At 38.1% G+C, this 23,138-nt stretch overlaps 1 protein-coding gene across 9 annotated transcripts in view; it reads left to right on the plus strand.

Annotated features, from left to right (window-relative positions):
* btrc (beta-transducin repeat containing E3 ubiquitin protein ligase) overlaps positions 1 to 23,138 on the plus strand; it is a 161,018-nt gene that overhangs the window by 40,894 nt on the left and 96,986 nt on the right. For 6 of the 9 annotated variants that reach the window (XM_008116051.3, XM_008116052.3, XM_003224222.4 and 3 more), the window contains one exon: positions 22,801 to 22,878. The exons of 2 other annotated variants lie outside the window; for them this stretch is intronic. In XM_008116051.3, coding sequence (XP_008114258.1) covers positions 22,801 to 22,878 — 78 coding nt within the window. Of the gene's footprint in view, positions 1 to 22,798; positions 22,879 to 23,138 lie in introns of those variants that run through there. One more of the 9 variants, XM_016995628.2, reaches the window with a different exon arrangement.

Raw genomic sequence — 23,138 nt, forward strand, 5'->3', positions numbered from 1 at the left:
CCATGGCTTTAGCCCCCCCCCCCTTAGCTAGTGGTTGGCTTGTCCCCATTTATACATGTAGTTAGGTGGCTCCCAAATGTTTACAAGACAGCAGAGGTGAGATCTTTGATTGACAAGTTAGAAGTACATTCGATCATTCTCTCTGCCAGTCTCTGGTTCATGCTGTTAAAAATGTCAGCCTCTCCAAGTTTGAATGGCAGCCTGAGGGCCTCCAAAGCTTTTTGTTTTCTGAGATGGAAACACAAATTGGATATGTGCCTGAGTGCGCCATCCTGGGCTGTAATTTCATCTTTTAGCTAAGAACCACAAGGTACACGAACAAAGCACCCTGTAAACAATAATACTCAAGAAAAAAAATAAACAAGGTCGTGTTTCTGGGACGTTGATCCACTGGTGTCCTGACCTCTATCACGTTGAACATCTCCTCTCTGATTGTTGCTCCCTCTGGCATTTCAATGAGAGGGAGAGCTGACATAGGAGATTTACTAAGATTTAAAGTTGCAGTGGTGTTGCTTATTCCTTGTATTGGTAATGAAATATTGAACTGCCATGATGTGTGACGCTGGGTTTTAAGTAATGGTCCCCGTTTTCAAAAGAGACATCACATACTATGAGATTCTCTTCTCTCTTGCCATCTTGCACAAAATAAAACAACCCCCTCCAACTCTCTCTCACAGATAAAACTAAAAGTAGCAACTTTGAGGGGCAGAAATGAAACAAAATCAGCTGTTTAGTAAACACACCTAATATGCTTTAGTGTATAAAGATTAGGCTTGTAAGAGTTTATATAGAGCAAAATGAAGAAGTGTATTGCCCGAGGGAACATATACTTGAGAAGTGTGTGCTCTGTTCTATAAAAAATTATAGAAGGGGGGGTTCATATCTTGTATTTTTAACCTTTTAATATACTAGGAAGATATGAGTTATATGAAAAGCATGTCTAGGCATAAAATCTATCACTATCATGACAAAAATTGAAATCGGTCCTTCTTCCCCTCCTTTCCTCATACTCTTTTTATATGACAGTTTAAGGACTTAATAAACTTCATGGTTATATTTTAGTGTATACTCTGGCATAATGCAAGAAACATCTAATCATAATGGAAGTACACATCATCTCTATTTTTGCCATGAAGCAATTATTTCATTGACCTTGACTTTCTGCGATTTCCTGCTTCTTAGCGGGGGGTTGGACTAGATGGCCCATGAGGTCTCTTCCAACTCTACTATTCTATGATTCTATGATTCTGTATATTTGACCAAATGTGTATGACCATGATTTCTTCATTATTTGCTGTCCCATTGTGAGGAAACATTTTGTATACTTTTCTCTCACATAAGGTATTGTGCTAAAAGTTAGATGAATTTCTTGGGAGCATGAAGGGAGTGTAATTGTTTCGAACTACTCTGATGTTCCAAAGCACATAACATACCATAGCATCAAAAATTACAAGTTATGTCTTGGTGTTCAATGATTTTGTACTTCTTACCCTGCAATCCATCCTGCATTTAGCATGCCCTTGTAGGGCATCTTACATGTTTCTCACGCTCTTCTAATTATTTTTAAAATTCTAGTTATTTAATAATAACTCTCCATCTCATTTTATTGGCAGGTATAATTATACATTTTAATTAATATAAATGTAGAGCATAGGCAATGACTTTTCTCATAGTATAACCAGCCTACTCTGAATGAGGTTGCACTCTCTCAGAAAAATCTGGTTCATCATTTCGGGGTTCCCTTGGACCCAATGCTGCTCCTGGTAAACCAGGTACTGCCATGGCCAGGAGTACCTTTGTCCAGTCTCAGCTGGTGTGCCAAATGAAGGCAGATCTGGCCACAGTGTTTCATGCCTTAGTTATTACTAGATTAAACTACTGTAATGTGGTCTACATGGGAGTCCACTTCAAAAAATATTTGAAAGCCATAGTTAATGCAAAATGGAGCATCCAGACTGGTGTCAACTGTATGTTTTAGAGACTGTATAATACCAATCGTGCAAGAACTACACTGGCTTCCAATTTGCTTCTGAGCTCATGTCAAGGTGTTGATGTTGACCTACAAAGCCCTAAACAAGTTAGTGACAGGATATCTGAAAGACCGCCTCTTCCCATGTGATTGTGCCAGAAATTTGAGATCTTCAGAAGAGCCCTGTTGCATATCTGAATACCTTGGTTGGTGGGTACAATTAATAGGTCTGCCTCTGTAGCATGTTAGACTGGTCTCATCTCTTTTAAGCTTCTATTGGGCAGCCAAAAACTGTTGTTCCACATGGCATTCAGTGTTTAATATTTCTGATTTAATGGTTTCAAAACTGGATTTTGTGATTATTTTTAGATTTCTTGTAGGACTTTTAAAATAATTTAATCTTTATATTGTTTTGTTTTAGTTGTTCATTGCCTTGGGAGCCTTTATGGGTTGGGAAGTGATACACAAATAATTTAAACAAACAAAAACAAATAAATGTCAAGCTTGTGTTAATTGCTAGTTTTATCTGATAAGCTATGATCTTCTTCAGAAGTTCTATTCTGAGATCTTGCTGGTAATGGACGCTGATCAAGTTATAACAAAGAACCTCCTTGGGTCCACCAAAAATGGACTTTCCTCCTTTCCTTGTTAGAAGTCAGAAACATATGCACACCTATTATGACAAATGACATGTTTAGTGCCAACCAGATCGGATACAGATACTCTTAAAGCTAGCTCCAAGTTCCTGAGGATTGTGAACATCTGCTTAGAGGTATTGGAGAGCTCCACAATACACTAATTAAATTACTCTTTTTCTGGAGATGCAGATTGCACTAATTGAATTAGAACCAGCTATTGTGCATGCCTGTGTGTGTGTGCATGCATGACATTAGCGAAACCAAAAACTATGAGACTGAAGAGACACTGGGAAGGATCGTGTGTACTATGCTGCTACCTCATGGTCATTTGTGGTACTGTATGATAGGCAGCAACAGAATATCTCATAGTTTAATCTGAAACAAGGCTAATGACAAGCACAGGTGCTTCGGCTATATATATATATATTTAAGTACTGTAGTGAGGAAATTTTAGTGAATAAACCATCTTACTGCTGTTACTGATTAACCTTTAAAAGCATCCTTTTAGATGTTCTGGGTTTTTGTATATTTCACAATATAGTACATGTGCTAGCTTTTTAACAGCACTAGATGAACCCTTTATGTTTGCCCTATTACTGATTTTTCAAAAAACTTTTGGTTTTGTTATAGAAATAGCTGAATAAAAGTATATGTTTACTTTAAATAATCTAGTAATTGCAATTTAAGTTTGGAAATGACTGATTTCTTTAATGTTGTTTTTCAGGTTAATGATTTTAAAGAACTAATTGCTCAAGAGCACGATAGATACAAGAATTAAATTCACAACAGTTCACAATAGTTAAATTTTATATTTTGAAATATGCTACAGGTTGAACATCCCTTATCCAGAATTCTGAAATGCTCCCAAATCCAGAACATTTGGAGCTACACCATATGTGTACATGTTCTGTATTTGGCCATGTCATCTTCCCTGCATATGTTGTGTTCCTGTTCCCAAATGTGAGGAAGCATGAAGAATGTGGGTAGGGGTTTACTGTGGCCTCTGCTGCTGCCCTATGTCTGTACTGTATTCTAAAACCCAAAAAGCTCCTGTGGTCCAAAGCATTTTCAGTAAAAGATAAAACATACAGAACAATTTGCTCTCATTATGTGTAATGTAAGTATATGTAAAGTATGCACAAACATACAACACTTCTTTTGTTTGTTTTCTGCTTGGTTAGGATCTGAAAATTTTGAAGTTGATTTAGACAATTGAATTAGAAACTATCTACTTGGATATTCTGGATAATGTATGTAATGGGGTAATTCAGGAGTTGAATACTATATAGACTTTGAATTATTTTCTTTACAGTTCAGGTTTATACACAACTATACAATCTAGCAAGAGAAACATAGTATAAGTTCCATAAATAAATAACTTGAGAACAAGTTCCTCTGAGCTCAGTGGGGTTTTCTTTCTGGAAAAGCCTGCCTTGAGCTGCAGTTCTTGGTTTGTAGCACTTCAGAGTATAGGGAGGAAATTGCACAGTTTAATACTCACTTTAATTGGGATGTCAGATGTACTTTGCTATTTTCAAGAACCTCAAAAGCCATCAGTCACATCCAGTAATGAAAGACCTATACTTAGAATTAAAGGGCTTGTTATGTGGTTTGAATGTGTTCTGAGCTGAGGACCTGCAATTCAGACACCCTTCGACATGACAGATTTTTTTCCTACCTCCCTGCAGCATTCCATATTGCTTGAAAACTGTCTGTGAAGAACTTCCCATCCCTCCAAAATTGGCTTTAATAGAACACAGGGAGCTATAAGTAAACAGGGATGCACCATCTCTCTAGTTCTGCTGACAGGGATTGTTTCCTCGGGAACCTCTTGGATCCTGCCCTAGGAGTTTATTTTCAGTCTGAGAACTGAATTGATTTCGCAGTCCTTTTACACACAACTTCACTTCTGGTTATCTTATGCTTTCCGTTTCAATTGTCAAATTTATATGGGAAAATACATTTTGTTGTTGCCATAAACATTTCTGGATCTGTTAAATACCCAAAGATTTACCACTATGATCTTCTCATTCTGACTGGTTTTATAATGTCTTTGCCTTCATCCAATATCTGTCCCTTTCCTCGGTTTCCACATAGGAAATAGAAATGTTAGGAAAGATAGTAGAAGTTCTTGCCAACATTTACATTGCTATGTGCTTGGAATTTTGTATAGAAGAATATTCAGTTATATGATTCCCCACTTGTAGTCTGAAATGATATAGACTATTCATGTGTTTCTCAGCTCATCAAGCAATAAGCTTTGTGCACATATATGGTATAAAAATCATGAATGTTAATCTAGCTTAAGTAGTCTTTGTATCAAGATGTGCTATCTTTATGCTGCCAGAGCATTGTTTGCAATTGTCTAGAAACCTTTCAAAATATGGTGGCTGTAATTTTATTGTGCAATTTCAGGAATATCAAACTGTTAGGGTTTTTATCATAAGATTCATAGACAGTTGGAAATTTTATTTTAATGAATTGCTACTTCATTTATTTTCAGCACCCAGACATTACTTCAACTGCATACTATTTTTTCTTTCAAATTTTGCATCATAGTCAGTCTCCTGGTTGTTACTGGCTTTGTAAGTAGGAATTCTACTGAATATCCATGTGTCACCAAGCTGAAATCACAATTGACTAAGCCGAAGTAAAAACAATGGATAGTTTGTAAAGAAATGGTAGTGAGATAGGAATAGTATTATGCCTCAATAAAATGCTGTTTATTTTTTGTAAAACCCTACAGGTGGAACATGAATGGTAAAGTTGCAGCATCTCACTCCTTTGCCTTTTAGCCAAAAAACAGATCAGTTAAACATTTTTGTAAGGGAGCTTCTCTGTGTCTTGCTGGTTGGAGTCTACGGAAAGTAAAGTTGGTAGCAAGTCCAGATTACCTCAATGCCTGCAGGGGAGTGTTATGTTGTAAGTGGTAAAGAATCCATTTAACACACCAAGCAAAAAGGTCTTTAAAATGCTCTCTTTCTGAACCTGAAGTGTCCTGGGACTAGCTCTTGATATAAAAATTCATAGAAACCTGTTTTTCTCTCTGAATGTGGTAATGCCTTGCCTTAGTGCTGTGGCGTTCGAATTCACATTGGCCAGGTTGTTCTGTAAATTAAACACTGACAGCTCCCCTCAGGGGAACAGCCAGTGTATTTATGATGATGTGCTGATTACACAAAATACACTGCAAGCAGAAAACAGCTGCAGAGAACAAACCTCTTAAAAGAATACAATTACAAATAGCACTTCTTAGTATTTCTAGTGGCGAGGGTAAAATGCAGCATGTTAATGTAAAGGGTTTATTTTTTCTGAAAAGATGGCTTTAAAGAAGAGGGGCGATTTGAAGGTGGGAATTACAGCTGGATTTGCATGTAGTTTCTCTGAATGTTGTATGTGAATCCTGTGGCCCAAGCTTGTGTTTGTTTGTTGCCCATGTTACTCATTTTGGTTTCTAACTAATTCCAGACAGCTTTCCAGAAAAAACGATCATTTGTACAGTTTTTCACAGCCAGTGGATTTAACAGAAACAGGTGCCAACTTGTGATTGCAGGATAATGTACCTATCTATATGGAGTACAAGCCACTAGGCATTCAATACATTGCTTGGATCATGTACTTCAGAGACATTTAGCATGCCATTTCTGGCCTTGGACACCTTTAACTATGGTGCAGGGAAGAACCATTTCCTGTTCTAGATTAGAGCTGATGTTATTCCGTATATTTGCATTTTCAACATGTATACAGAGGGAACGAACATGGAAAAGGGAGAACTACTGCTAAGTTTGGTGCAAGTAAGAATATGAGGGCCACATACCCTAAATTAGACTTGAGCCCGGATCTGTTTTTAGCCGTTTCTTTTGGCCAATCTGGCTTCTTCAGTTTGTTCAGGTGCTCGTAACAGCAAGGGGCCAGCCGTTACTGATTCCTGTCCATAACGGGACCATGTGGCTGCCGATCTCGGCTCTTCCTCCCCTATTCGGCACCATAGTTTAATCTTTTTGATTTTCCTTTATTTTCCTTTATTTTCTTGATTCTTTTTATTTAGTGGGACTGACTGGGAGTTGGGGACGTGCGTGGATGGGGGCTTGGGAGAGTCATCCTTTGAGCTTTTTTCTTCTTCCCTTTCTTCCTCTCCTTCAACTACTTCTAAAAGATAATAATAATTATTAATCTCAGCAAACAAAAGAAAACCCTCATTCTCTGAAAACTACTACCACCTAGTTACCTCTCCTCTATAGTAGAAAGTTGAAACAGTTTTAAGGAAGCATGCCCACTCCAGACAGGGCCTACAGTAGAGAAAAAAGAGGGTTGTTTTTATTTTAAAGGAAGCCCAGGGAAATAGCTCCAGGTTGATCACTCTTTCTTCCCTGGGAAGTGAGAAGCCTCCTTTAATGTCTTGGAAAGGTGTGTGCAGGAAGAGAGCTAGTGCACCTGGAGCCTGTCTCCTCTAGAGTAGAAATAAACAGCTTTAAGGAAGCATTAAACCCAGTCTCCTCTACAGACAGAAAGGAAAGGATTGCAGAAAGAGGGTTATCTTAACTCTGATTCTTTTAATCCAGGCCTTAATGAAGGATAGGGAAGGGGAGCCCATGGGAAGTCCCTCCCCATAATGGTCCTGATAGGGTACTTTCTTCACCCTGTTGCTGACACCCAAGCTCCCAGGAATGGAAAATTCCCCATTGCTGCCAGTGGGCCGGATCTAGCCCCATTTTTCGGTTACGGACTGAAAACGGCTATCTGTCTACCCACCCATTTTCGGGAATCATTCGAAAATGGATATGGGGGTCTATCCGGCCAGCAGAAACAGATTAAGGTTTCACCGAAATGCACAAACTTACTCTAAATGCACCAGATCCCATCTGGTCTTGAAAGCTAAGCAGAGTGAGCCTTAGTTAGTACTTGAGTAAAAGATTGGCAGTTAATACCAGGTGCTGTAGCTATATTTCAGAGAAAGGAAATGGCAAAATTACCTCTTAATATTTCTTGCCTAAGAAAATCTGGTCACATTTATGGAGTCTCAATATGTTAACAGATTACTTGAAGCTACATACATGTGCATACACAGTTGTAAGAACATGAAAGTAATTATACATACATTAGGTAGCATATTACATGATCCTTTAAGCTTAAGACTTCTTTTAAAAAAGGAAAATACTAATATATCTAGTATAGAGTTGTCAAGTCTTGTAATCTTAAAATTACCTGAGTGCATGTTTTTGCCATTTGGCAAAATAAAAGTCGAGGTGGGGAAATAAAGTGGGCAATACCACCTTCAACACAATAAAAATAATATATGACAAATAAAGATGGTGTGTTTCTGACTTTAGAAACATAATGTATACTCCAACATTATTTTGCTTAAATACAAAAAAAATCAAGTTCATAAAGAAGTACAGAAAAGGATGAATGAGCCATATTAATCTAATATTTAGCCAGATCTTATAGTAACATTTTTACAGTTAAGAGCCTCAGAGATTTTTAAAAAAGTATAATCCCACAGTAAATAGCCTCCCTGTGCCAATATTTCAGTTAAAACGGGATAGAATGACTTGTATCTAACCATGTCTTTATCCAAAAGTGCTTCTGTGAAATGTTCAGTTTTTAAAGGCACTCCTCTTTCTATAATAGATACATTATGGTTCATATCATCATGTCCCATTCTGTTCCAGCGGATTCCCTAACAATTTACACCTTTTTCAGGGAGAGAGGTCTTAAAGGGCTGTAGAATTGAGCCAACCTTAAGGCAGTTTACTCAAATTATTGGGCATATAGCTTTTGTCTTGAAATGCTGATGAAGAGCGATCCAGTACCAACCTGTGTTAGTTGTTCAAATGTTGAATCTGTTAGATATTTATAATTGTGTTCAGGGATAATAATAATATAATTTTATTTTTGTACCCTGCCTCCATCTCCCCGAAGGGACTCGGGGTGGCTTACATAGAGATGAGCCCAATCAACATAGTTAAAATATAAAATGTGAACATACTAAGTACACACATGGTGCATAGAAGTGCATAAACAATAACACAAAAACAGGAGTAAGGCATAAGAAAAACAGGGATAAGGCATATCTTTCTTGTATTACTGAACCACCATCTATAAAACATATGTCAAGCACTAGTTTTTAGATGTAAAGGAAGATGTGCTCAAATTCCATGGCACATTTTTAAACATGCAAGAGAGATAACTATTCTGTCATGTTCCAATAAAAAACACCTCTGTTCACCCTGAAACAAAGCAAAAAAAAAAGCAAAATCAGTTTTCCTATCTGTGTGTAATTAGTGCATATTGGCCTTTTCATTTTCCAAGACTGTTTTGAGACTTCTGTGTTTGTCTTGCTCTGATGTTTATCCCATGTGGTAAACCAGAGTTCTGCATAATCAGCCCACTTTAATCAATAGAATAATTGATAAACCAGCTAAGATTTAAACTGATTACCTCCCCAGTTGAACTCCCCAGGGGGCCGGGAGCTCTCTAAATTTTTGACGTGCATTGTGCACCTTGTGTATGAAGTGTGGGTTGAATTATCTGTTTTTATTTGCTTAATGATGGGAGGGTGTTAAAGTCAAATGTTTAATTAACCCAGCAATGGGCTGCGCTGTCTCTTACACACGCACCCAGCTGATTGAGATCTCTCACAGAGAATACTGAATAGGAAGGATAATGTGGCACTCAGATGGAAGATTGCTTTTTCAATCCATTTGCTGGGTCACTGCTTTGAATGTCTTATTGGATGAAAGGCATTCAGCCCAAGGGGGGAAAGAACCCAGCATTTAAGTACATTTTGTTTTTCTCCTGATCCCCTCCCCACCCAGAAGTTAACTAAAACAGATATGTTGTAGGTTTAATAGGCCATTCATGTCCAAGCAAGAGAATGTGAATAGTAGGTTTCAATCTAGTCTGGCTTAAAGCTGTTTACTTTTCTTTAGGAATCAAAAATCTGACTAGTTTTATAAACATGGGAAGAAGAGCTGTTATGCACATACATTCCTGAATTCCATTCTGATGATCAAAGGGAAAATTAGCATTCACTCTCTCAGTCAGTGAGGAAATGTATTCTGCTTTTGAAGATATTGCTTAATTGATAGTATTCTAGAGTTGGAGTTTTGTTATTTGAAACCTGTATACTGTAGATAAGCTCTAAGAGCAGTAGATGGATAAAGAAACACACTACCCTGGATATAAGTAGGTTGATTCATTTGAAATCTTGTTCTATGCTAGGTGGAGTATGTTAGATTTCTCGTTATGTATTCATTTTCCTTGGGAGTTATTCATTTTGCAGATGTAGCAGAGGAAGTTAGGACAAGAGAAACACTACTGTGTGTTCTGCATATGTGCATATTTGTATATATGTGTGAGGATGTGTAGTTCTGTATCTATTCCTATGGAAATCTTTTACACACCCTCTAAGCACAGTCCGTCAGTAGTCCTCTGTTTTGGATAGAGGATTCAGCTATTTCCTTAACTTGACCAAAGAGTTTTATACAATGAATTGCATGGAGCAGTAATTCTGTTCCCTAACAATGTGGTGTAATTTTCCCCCACAGTATGGTATTTTGTTTTTCACAGAAGAATTCTTCTTCCAGAAGAATCAAATTACTGTGGTGGTTCTCATACTATTCAAAATTTTCTTGTATTTTTCTAATCTGATTCACATAAAACTTATAGTAATAGATACTCTTCTAAATGGGATGAAGTACTGCAAATAGTCCTATATTAGCTGTTGGGTTGAACCACAAAATTGTAACCACTGTAAGCCATAAAAGGTGTTCATAATATACCATGATGTTAGTGGTCTATTTGATACAGAAAGCATGTAAGCTGTTCAGCTGGCAAAGGGATGAATGAGAATATATGGAAGAAGCAACCACCTAACATCCATAACCCAGCTGAGAAGTAAGGTTGGTAAGAAATGGAGCAGTAGTTGAAAGCCATTGGCTTTCTGTTTGTGCTTCACAACTGAAGATAACATTGCATGTCATTTTCTGATATGGTTTGAAATTTTCACCTGTTACTGAGAATCTAATTAGATAGATACCCTTGAAAAGTTCCTAGTTGATTTAAAGAGTTGAGTAATCTAAGTCATAGTTAATTTAAGCAGGATGCCAAAAGACAAGAGTTCTTCTTATCACAGCTTACAAGAGCATACTGTGGGAAGTGGAAAGGACCATTAAATCAAAACATGCTGTAGCAGGGCATCAATTCTTCAGTCATAAAGTTCATGCACTCTCAGCACTCATTTCTCCTAAGCCTAATGTGTCTAAATTCACATTATCACTGGCGGCAGCATCCTAGCATGAAGGCTTGTTTTTTGTTATGCATCTTCAAGACAACTCTGACACCTTCCCTATCTGCATGTAGTCCGCACTCTCCTAAGTCTTTTTCTTGGCAAAAAGGGGGAAATTGCCACTCCTGGAAACATCCAGGAAGAGCAATTCATCCTCTTTAAGTAAGTGCATTGTTTAACATTGAAAACTGTTTTTCAAAATAAATAAATGTTCTGAAATTGTTATGGTTTTTGCCATTTTTGATATTCCCAAGAGAGGGAAATTATCCCCATGCACCTGTCGAAATTGCTGACATTGAATTGGAATCATTATTTCCCATAGCTTTTATGGGGAAGAGGTTTGCATTGTGACTTATGGCAAGGAAGCAAGGTTGCTTTGGAGATGGGATCCCGTGAGGCAGAGAACTAAAGGTGGTACTTGAGAATAGGCAGAAATCAACAAACTGTTAGATATGTTTTGCAATGGAAAAAATAAGTTCCCAGCTCATTTTTAAGGGGCATTAGCTTCAGGATTATGTCTTTGTTAGAGATGTTTAAGTAGACATATGTAGAGAAATGAAAATATGCACAGAAATTAGCTAATGCTTCAATTTATTAAATGCTTTCAATTCCCATGCAGGTGAAGCTATAATAAATACTGAAAGGGAAACATGGATCTATGTCTAGAGAATTTGAATAAATAAAAATACTTTTTAAAATTCATAGACCTTTTGACTCCTGATGCCTCTTGTTACTACTAGAAATATACCTTTAACCTCCACTCCACCCTTGGCATGTCACTGAAATTTCATATCCTACTGTTCTTCCCTTCAGTTAGTTGTCACCAGTACTTAGAAAAATCTTGAATTACACTGCAGAGAACAGAATGAAAGTGACTGATTTTTTAATTTAGTGCATTTGCATGTTGGAATCAAGGATTTCAGAAGCATCGTAGGTTAAAACAAAGGAATGAAGCACAGTAGATGAGTAAAGATAGCTGCAGTTGCATGTGTTCTTGTATTCTAGCTCCCATTTATCACTGTTTTTCACCTGATGTACTGCTGTTCCATGTTGAAACTAAACGCACAAATTGTGCCTTGCATGTTTTAACATGCTAGCTGAATGTGGATTCAGCAATGATATAGATGGGAATATATATCTATCATTGTTGATAGCAGGCAAGAAAGTATTATCTGGAAAGAAAACAAAAATAAGTATTACTAAAGCAGTCTTTAAAAGGCTATTTGTTTTGAAAATCATTAAGGATTCCTTAAGGTCCTGAAGATTTCTGTTGCTCAGATTTAACCTCCTGTTAAGAAAAATTAAGAAGCAGCTTTGCCTAATGTCAGTTATAAAAATAACCGGATGTCCTGATTAGGAGAAGCGAATGTTCTTTGGTTAATATGTGGAAAAGTATATGTATGTAAATATGATCCTATCAAAATGTATTTAAAAAGCAACTGGCCAGATAGCTTGTAAGAATTGGAAAATTCAGTGTTTTAAAATGGCCATGTTTTATTCTTTCTAAAGTCATAATAATATAGATAAAACAAGGCCTGCTTCCTGGGATTTAAAATTATGCATGCCTTGTTTATAATAGAACAACAGAAACTAGGCATATCTAGTGATCTAGACTTTATTTTAAAAATGGTGGGGTTGACCTTAAAATCTTTTAGAAAATATAAAATTTACACAGAAGACTTTTAGGCAGAATATTGTAGAAGCTGAACTCTCAAGTATTTTAACTGTAATAGTTTCAAAAGCAAACATAATAAATAGGAACGAACAAGAAGTAATGTGATTGCCTGTGCTGTGTGTTTTTGTATGGTTTTAATATCCTTTTTTATTATAGTGAAGCATGCTGATGTGGCATTTTGAGATATGCTACAAAATAGAAAATATATGGTATTGACTTCATAAAATAAGAAAAGGTTGCCATAATGACACATAGACTTGACATACATTCCCTCCTCCAAATATGAATTGCTGATTCGGTTCTCAGATGCTTGTCTTAAAAACTCCGGAGTCAGACTGCATGAGCAACAGCTCATTGTTTCTTTAGTAGGCAACAAACAGATCTCACATAAAAATGAATCAAATGAGTAGAGCAAGCTGTAAAGTTTGTTACATTCCCATGCTCTCTTCATAATCAGTTCTGGTGTAAACTGGAACCAAATTAGCTTAAATATAAGCATCCTACAAATAATGTTTACTTACATGAAGCTCAAAAAACTAAAAATGCAGCCAGCATCTCAGTTTTGTTGTAGTGTGTGTTTTAAATAACCCACAAAAGTTCTTTTGAATAGAATTTTTAATCTACATTGCCACATCCCTCTTTAGGGATACTTCCCACGAGACAAGCTACTTTGTATAGCTTCAGTTAGTCTTGTGGTTTGTTTCTGTTTTTCTCCACCATTAATCCCTTCTAGTGTTACAAGGACAGCCTTTTGGTCATAGGTACTTAATTCCTCTTGAGCTGGGAAAAGTAAGTCTGCTAAACGGTTTAATAGGATGTTGAGCCCATAAGTTTTGTAAAGATGTTTACATCCTTTTTCACATGAGCTGTGTCAGTTTTCCAACTAGTGGTTTTTGAAATAGCTGAGATTTATAAACTGCCAAACTGCATTTATGAAATCGGGATGCTGACAGTCCCTTTACAGTAGCAGGGCTCTTGGTCTCATCTATCACTTGCAGAGGTTATTGGAAAGGGACTATAGTAGTTTTTACCCTCCTGCAACCATTAGACTAGTGTTTATTTCCTTTCTCCTCTTTAATCCATGCCGTGGCAGCATCTCAAAGTAATTCAAATGAATTTTTCCAGCCCTCACCTTTTGTGTTTTCTAACAATGTACTGAAATTTAGGTTGTATACGCATACACACACATAGCCTCCCTTTCCTGGAATGCTAGGAAACTAAACATGAACCCCTCAAAGCATCTAGAATGTTACGTTTGACCTTTAGATTGTCCTTGGGTTCCTTATGAAATTAGTTGAGAACTGCCTGGGCTATTTACTATATCTCAATTTTATAGACCAGAACTGCTTTTGTCAGGCTGTACACATTTACTTCTTACCAGCAGAGTGTTCTTTCCTCCTGTAATCCACACAGTCTTGTCTTTTGAACTAATGTGTATTCATACATGGTGCCTTGGATAATTCCTACTTGGAAAATATTTGTTTGTCACCAGAAGCTCTGCCAAAATAAGAAAATGCACATGACAAGACATTTGTAACCAATTTTCTCCCTCAAAGCAGTATGCATCTTCCTTATTGGATGCAGGTTTTAAAGACAGTAGCATCTTTTCAAGACCAGTTTTGAACAAATTCTGGCCCCTGGGATAATGACAAGTGTTTTGCCTGCATAATCTCAATCTCAATCTCTCTCCCCCTTCCCCCCCCCCTCTCTCTTTATATATATCTTTTGAGGTCCCCACACACCTAGTTTCCCTCAAGCTCATCATCTCTGTCAGGTTAATCAATAGGCACCGTATGGCAGAGGGTCAGTAATCAGTGTCATCATGCCTTTAAATCGTGTTGAAAATTTGCTTAAAGCCTGGGCCAATTAACATCGAGATGATGAATGGATGGGTAGATGGGAAGAGCCTGGCGCTTGGGGGCTTTGTGCAAAGGAGATGCTCAGCTGTTGAGCAGCCGACACCAGCGAATAAAATCAGCCATTCATGTGAGCTCAGTCCACCCACTCTTAATGATAATGTCAATCTAGCAAAATATATACACATTGGAGTTGTCATGAGTTCATAAATCAAAGGAGTTTGTCAAAGGCATTCAGATTAACGAGGCAGCAGCAATAACAAGTCAAATTTGCATAGAGAATTGCCCGAATCTCAGTAAATTATGATCCTGTTTTTCATTTGATTATTTGCTAATGTCTCAAGAGGGAGAATGATTATATTAGCATGCAAAATCTACTCCAGAAGTAGGAATCAGAGGTACAGCCGACCAGCACATGACAACAATTAATCAGTTTCTGCATACTACCATGAACACACAAGGCCCAGAAATGAACTCCTTTTATTATTATTTCTCCTTGCTACTGATCCAAATGGTTCAGCTTGACAGCGACTTTATATTGCTTTAACAGTGTTCTGAATTGTGCCTGCAGGCAAGACATAGTTATGCAGCTATAACCAACCTATCCATCTGCCAACCAGATTGGAATTCTCCTATCCAAAGCTTCCATTAACCCCCACTGACAGCTCCAAACAGGATTAAGGATTTGAAAGCATAAAAAAGTACTCTCTGCATAGACCTGGTTTCTTTCTCCTTGTGTCTATTACAGATACACATATACATGCACTCATCTAGACATCTGAAAAAGTGCTATATCTGTATAGCTTTATCATTAGCATTGAAAAGCATCCCTTTTCTCTTTCCACCCATGGGGGGGGGGGTACCTCCCCAGTTGTCATTATTATAACCTGCTTTGCGACAAGAGGCAGTCTTAAAGGTGGTTCTCTTTAGTTGATGGCCCTTTGGAATGTTTTCGCCCATCCATTATATCTAGTGCCAACATTTCTTTGGATAGGTGTAACTGTGAAAACGGTTGTGGGTGAAGTGGTTAGGTTTCATGATGTGGCAGCTATATTAAAAATGTAAAATCATTGTTAATTGTGTTTTTCTCACACAGGGACAACCTATGAACAGTTCCTAAGAATTGTCTTTTCTGTCACAAAAAACTTATTTCCCTATTACTTCCAGAAAAAAGAGCCTTTTGGCTCAGTACCTGCAATTAGTATTGTCATTCTACTAAAATAAGAATTAAGCTCTCAAACCCCATGCACATTCATATCTTCCTCAAATGTTATAACTGTTTTTGCCTTTTACTTCATCCTTCCCCAACTTGGTACATCCACATATCTTAGCTCTCATTTTCCCACAGCCATAATTTCTGGTTGTGAGATATTATGAGATGTGTCATGCTTCTAGAATGCACCAAATTGAGGGAATCTGCTGTATATTGTGAAAATGTAAGTTAAAGTTTTGACTCATTTTTTCCAAAGAAAGATTTCCTTACTACTTTCCTTATGACTAGGCTACATGTTAAAAATGTCTTTGACACAAGCATTTTTAATATGGGATTTGTATCTCGTTATTTAGTGTTATTTACATTCCTCGTTGACAATGTTGCTGCCTTCAACCGAGTGCACTTTTGGCTCCTGGCCAATTAGGCTTAATAGTACAATAGTGGAGGTCATAAGGAAGAGGGAGCAGGCTTGTTTACTGCTGTCCTGGAAACTAGAACTTGGAGCAATGGGTGCAAATTCTAGGAAAAGAGATTCCACTTGAACATTAGGAAGAACTTCCAGACCGTATGAGCTGTTCAACAGTGGAACTCTCTGCTTCAGAGTGTGGTGGAAGCTCCATCCTTGGAAGCTTTTAAACAGAGGGTGGATGGCCAACTGTCAGGGGTACTTTGATTGTGCTTTTGCTGCATGATGGGGTTAGACTAGATGGCCCATGTGGTGTCTTCCAACTATATTATTCTATGAAATCTGTCTTACATGATCTCTAAATTGTTCAGATTTCATTTTGGCACAATGATTAATCTGGTGTTTTTATTTAATTTTTGATATTAAAGACTGCCATAATCTGCTCCTGGTGTTGTTTTGGCATCACCAGCTGAAATCTGTATAAAGACCAAGTAGCCACAGTAAGAACAGATCACGGAACAACAGACTGGTTCAAGATTGGGAAAGGAGTACGGCAGGGCTGCATACTTTCACCCTCCATATTCAACTTGTACGCAGAACACATCATGCGACATGCGGGGCTTGAGGAATCCAAGGCCGGAGTTAAAATTGCTAGAAGAAACATTAACAACCTTAGGTATGCAGATGATATCACTCTGATGGCTGAAAGTGAGGAAGATCTGAGGAGCCTTATCACCAAGGTGAAAGAAGAAAGTGCAAAAGCTGGGTTGCAGTTAAACGTCAAGAAAACCAAGATCATGGTAACTACACCTATTGATAACTGGCAAATAGAAGGAGAAAACGTGGAGGCAGTGACAGAGTTTATATTTCTAGGCGCAAAGATCACTGCAGATGCAGACTGTAGCCAGGAAATCAGAAGACGTTTACTTCTTGGGAGGAGAGCAATGGCCAACCTTGACAGAATAGTGAAGAGCAGAGACATCACACTGGCAATGAAGGTCCGCATAGTCAAAGCAATGGTATTCCCCATAGTAACCTATGGATGCGAGAGCTGGACCATAAGGAAGGCTGAGCGAAGGAAGATAGATGCTTTTGAACTCTGGTGCTGGAGGAAAATCCTGAGAGTGCCTTGGACCGCAAGAAGATCCAACCAGTCCATCCTCCAGGAAATAATGCCCGGCTGCTCACTGGAGGGAAGGATATTAGAGGCAAAGCTGAAGTATTTTGGACACATCATGAGGAGACAGGAAAGCTTGGAAAAGATCACGATGCTGGGGAAAATGGAAGGAAAAAGGAAGAGAGGCCGACCAAGGGCAAGATGGATGGACAGTATACTTGAAGTGACTGGCTTGACCTTGAAGGAACTGGGGGCAGTGACAGCCAACAGAGAGCTCTGGTGTGGACTGGTCCATGAGGTCACGAAGAGTCGGAGATGACTAAACGACTGAGCAGCAGCAGCTGATATCCATGAATATAGTTACCTCTGTGGTTGCCTTCCCATCACTGTGGAAAGGTAGTGTCGTTGTGGTTTTATCTAATACTCCATCTATGTCATCCATGAGGAGCAAGGAGTTTTCCTAAATAGCATTTACTAATCATGGAGTAATTCTGAATGCCATATAATAGTAATAAAACTTTATTTATATACTGCCCTATCTCCCCAAAAGGACTCGGGGCAGTTCCTCATCTGGTGATAACATGTAGGCTGTGCTGAGACTACTAAGTTTCTTCTACCACTTTAGGAAATTGATGGGTATGAAGGAATATTTCAGGAGCACATTTCAGGAAATAAATTGGTATAGGAAAAGATACAGTTCATAGAGATTTGTTGTCCATAGGCAAGCAAAAAGATGACAGAAGCTAGATCAGAATCTCCTATGAATCTATTGGTGATCTGTGGTCAGTTGGTAAGTTTCCAGTTGGACCTACAGTATACTTTTCGTTCTTTTGGATGTGCCTAGTCAGGCCCCAAGAATTTAACAAGCCAGAAGATTGTCTACCACTGCTATAAATGAAAAAAAATATTTGGTGTGCAAGATTTGTTTGTCAGAGAATTTCCATATATTTTAGCATTTGTTTGATAGCCTTAGCAAGCATGTTTGTCAAATAAGAGCAACTTCATCCAGTGGTGAAAATAAAAGTTTTAGCTGCGTAAAATAAAGAGCTGTCTGGATGTTTAATCACATCTTCTGCTTTTGTTTTCTTGATGCACATTTTATTCTTGCTTCTGAATACTATGTTCAGCTGTTCCTGGATGTTAACAGTAAAATGTGTTGGTCAGGCAATTAGCAGGAAGCAAAGATTTCGAATGTGTGCTTTTAAGATCATGTATTTCTCCAGAACATTCAGCTGTGATCCTCGTAGAGGTTTGTGGAAACTCTAGGGTGAATTCATTGAGAATCAGTACCTACACACACACACACACACACACACACACACACATATATATCTGTGGTACATTACGTGTCACACGTAAAATATGCCTACCACTGAGAAGAATTTTCAGGTGCAAATTCTTTTTCAGAAATGCTCTAAACCTTGTTGTCCACCTGGAACAAAGATTTTCAGTTTTAAGTGATTTGCTCCATCTTTGCTTCTTAAAGAGGATAATGTTTTTCTAGTCTTTCAGCCTTTGCGAAGCGTAACTTAACTTGCTGACAAAAGTGCATGAGCAGCGCTCCTCTTTAATAGTCTGCTGTGTTGGTGCAGTAGAATGGGGTGATGGCAAGCTGTGAGCTACCATATGCACTTGGCAGTCATTGTCTGGTCTTTGTTCAGCCAACCTCTTAGTCTTGCCACCTATAAAGATAATGAATGAAACAAAAGCTTCAAATTAGCTTTTTAGTTTCAAGAAAGAAATTGGTAAAGTTGAAGCATGTTGGGATAGGCAACAAAAAGACCATGGAATTTGTTAATGTATTTCACCTGAAAAAAAGGCTTAGGAGCAAAGAGGTACATGGACTAAAATAAATACATTCTTCTTTCTCGAAAAGTTCTTCCATTTCAATTTGCCATAATATTCTTCCAATTTTACTTATTTGTTACTTCAGCATTTGCTCAATATTTTACTTTTTCATTGAATGTGAATTTTGTTGTTATTCACTCTGATTAGATACTCTGATAGAAACATGTTCTGTAAATAGAACAACCAAAGCAATAAATGGTAAGGTGTGTTGTCTGCCACTTTCTGTTGAAAGAGAGGCTTTCCATTTAGATTAAGCTAAAAGCTTGTTAGGTAGAAATCCTGTAAGCTTTTTGTACACTCTAAAACATTTATTTGCCTATTTACAATGTTTTTATGCTCCTCTTCAGCTCTCAAAGAACGTCCAGAATAGCTAGTGTTGGTGCATAGCACACATTTGTAATCAGAATACTAAACTTTTTTGTCCCATGCCATGGTGCTTTACTATTCTCTTATGCTTATCTTGATATTTATTCCACAATTAAAAAGATAAATTGGAACTTCCCTACCAACCAGTTTGTTATTATCAGCTCAGTAGTTTCCATGCTACATTTCTACATTCTAAATTAACATTTTTATCTTATAATGCATCTTGGGAAGGCATCAAACATCAATAAAATATTGTTTTATTCTGATACTGATTTTTGAGTGTAATTTCTTTGACCAGCTCATCATATATCTGCCAAATGAGGCCATTTTCAACTGTGAGCCTCCACATGTTGTTGGTCAGCAGCTCCCATCTAGTCAGTGTGCGCAGTGATCAAAGATGATGGAGACAGGAACACTGTCTTTGAGAGAATGGTATGAAAGTTCATGATACATTTTTAGTGGTCATGCTGTATGAAGTTGGCTCTAAGCACTACTCCCATAAAAGAGTACCTGAGAAGTCACTTGCATTTCAAAATAATGGATTGCATACTGTCTTTCAACATTACTCAGACACCCTTGTCATTGTGGAAGATTTTTGAGGGGCAGCTATATTGGGTAAAACTATATGATCTTTACTTTAATGGCAGAGCATGGACATAAGGGGGCATAGATCAGTAATTTTGCAAATTGCTTTGTCTCAGTTTGATTTCTATTATTTCTAGTTAAATGATCTTAGATAGCTGGACTGGAAACAATTCTCTGCCTGAAACCTTGGGAGAGCTAGCATGAGTGAAAGTAGATGGTGTTGGGCTTAGATGGACCAGTGATAGTATTAAATGGGTTGTTCATGACAGCTAATTGATTTTTCAAAGGTTATATTTAACAAGTAGAAATGAGCATTTTTTGTTGTAATTTGCCTTCAAGTTGACCTCCACTTAGGGCCACCCTACCATAGGATTTACTCAGCAGGATTTATTCAGAGAAAGTTTGCCATTGCTGGGAGAGTATGAGTTGCCAAGATCTCCCACTGGGTTTACATGGCTTAGTGGAGATTTAAACTCTTGTTTTCTGGAGTACTGCTCCAACTTTCAAACTGCAATACCATATTGGTTCACAGTGAGCATTTGCATTTTTAGAGGTAATGAGATAAACTCTGTGATTAGTGCCTTACACAAGTGTTCACACGCACCCTTTAACTTATCCATGTTTTGTTGTATTACAGTCTGGAGTTGAATGCTTATTTGCGAAACATTGTTTATAGCCAAAAACAACAATGATGTGTAGCTTCCATAGGTATTTATCTCCTTTGCTGGGCATGCTTAAAACAGCTCTGATGAAACCTACTGCTTCAGAAGTTACATTAGCAGTGGAATGAAATCCGTGTATGTGCAGTTCCAATGCCACATCATCTCAGATTTAACTACACCTGCTTCAGTAAGGCCCAGAGTTCGTTGAGGAACAGCATCATGGAGGCCAAGAAGCTATCAAAATAATTCCCAAATAAAGTTGTGCAAAAACACCAACGGAGGTTGGGTTATTTTTAAAAATCATAAACTATGAACATCTTCAGGAACAGTATTGCATCCATGATTGAAAAATAGAAGTAATATGTCTCAGCTGTGACTTTCCCTAGTGAAAGTGATCAACCAAACTCAGTGACCATGTCTGAAGGATATCAGTCAGAGAAGCAACCAAGCAACTAATGGTAACTCAAAAGAGATAGTGTGATGTCTCATGGGCCATGTAGTCCCCTTCCTAGTATTATTGTGGCAGACGAAGAGGAAAACTTGGGTTTCCCACCGTTTCAGCCAGAATTGGAGCCCCTGCACCTGCAAGATGTTTGCCCACAAGAAGTCAGCCAAACAAGCCTTGAGCAGAAATCTCCCCCGTTCTCTCGCCGGGATAGTTATAATCGAGATAGAGGCGCTAGGGAGGCGAAGCGCCGAAGCGCCAGAATCGCTGCCAGACAATTAGCTGATTAAGCCTGTTTCCCTTGGGAAATCTTAAGGAGTCATGCATCTGGACACAGTATGGGTTTCGCTTCTTGTTCCCCAGGGAAAATGTTCCTTGGCGGGAAAACAAGATCCTATATAGGTGTTTACCCGCAAGAAAATCCTTGCGGAGTCAATTCGTCAGCTTCGGGAGTGAGATCGTGTGTGGACTACGCTACTCCAGTTCCCTGTTTCCAGGACCTTGCCACGGACCTTGTTCTAGTTCCAAGCCTGCCTTGTCCCCGGATCTTGCCACGGACCTCGTTCTTGCTTCTTGCCTCTTGTTGCCACGTTTCAAGCCTTGTTTCCCAAGAATCTAGTTTGCTTCCAGCCTTGTTGTCAAGCTCCATTGGACTAAAGGACCCTGTCATTTCCCCACACTTTGCTTGGCAAAGTGTGTGTTTCGGTTATTGGATTATAACTTTGGACTCTAATATCACATATTGGACATTGCTTTCCTGGACTATATTTGATCTTTCCTGGAAGGTCTACTTCTGAACTATATTCTTCACTTGTTTTTATTGACTTTATATATTCCTTTAATAAAGATATTAGATAGAATCTGGCCTCTGCGTATGGTTATTGGTGCTCTGTAGCCTGGGTCCTGACAGATAGAGGTATAGCTGAGATTGGAAAGGGGTAGTTATTACCCTATTCCAAGCAAAGTTGGGTTTTATGCAAAAATTGTGAGAGGAAAGCTGTTAAACAACTTATGTTGTGTTCTTTCAAGTGATTTCCAACCTATGGTGAACCTATCACAGGGTTTTCTTGGCATTTTTTTTTCAGAGTGTGCTTTCTTTTACCTACCTCTAAGGCTGTGAGAGTGTGACTTGCCCAGTGGTTTCCATGAAAGAGTAAGGATTCGAACCCTGGTTTCCAGAGTTATAGGCCAATTCTCAAACCACTACAGTATGGTAACTTCAACCTATATCCAATAATATTTGTAGTCTGCAAAAGAGCATGTGTGAGATACAGAAAACATCTGGGGAAAACATCTCTGTGTGAATGAAGCCAAATTGAACTTTTTGGCCTTTTGCCTACTCTTGATAAGCAAAATACCAGTAGCTGTGTTCATGGATTAAATATAGAATGGGGTGAGCATTTTGTTATAACATCAGTCTAATGCAAAATAGTAATCTCAATGTGTTTAACTCTTCTGTTGTCATAATCTGTTTATAGTGACTTGTTATTTTCAGGAAATGTCTTATGAATTGTGTGTACTAATTACCTCCTCCATTTTATCCATGCAAATATGTGTTGGACAAAAAGGAATAAATAAATAAATAATCAATTTATACAAGAAATGTCATTGACAGAGTGAACAGAGTTCTATTTCCTATGTGGTGCCTCCCAAAACATACAATGTGTAGATGTTTTCTCAGTTGATTGTTGAAAATAATTTTCCCCTTTCCCCTCCTGTCTTGTGCATAGAATTCATCTGACAGAGAAGATTGTAACAATGATGAGCCCCCAAGAAAGATCATTCCTGAGAAGAATGCACTCAGGCAGGTATGCCGTTGTTTCAGCTCTCCTGAATTCCTCTCCTCACCCCTCTCTCTGCTTGAAACATCTATTACTCTTTAGCTTATTTTGAAAGATACAAACTATATAGAGACATTATCCATTCTGCTCATTCCAACCTGTTTTACTGAAAAAGCATTGATGGAGGTAGTCTTTCCATAGTCACATGGGAGCATCCCTCTAGATCAGGCCTGCACAACCTGTGGCTTTCTAAGTATTTTGGACTTCAGTTCCCAGAATTCCTGACC

The sequence above is a fragment of the Anolis carolinensis genome, chromosome 3, assembly GCF_035594765.1.
Source record: "Anolis carolinensis isolate JA03-04 chromosome 3, rAnoCar3.1.pri, whole genome shotgun sequence".
In the NCBI taxonomy this organism is placed as follows: Eukaryota; Metazoa; Chordata; class Lepidosauria; order Squamata; family Dactyloidae; genus Anolis; species Anolis carolinensis.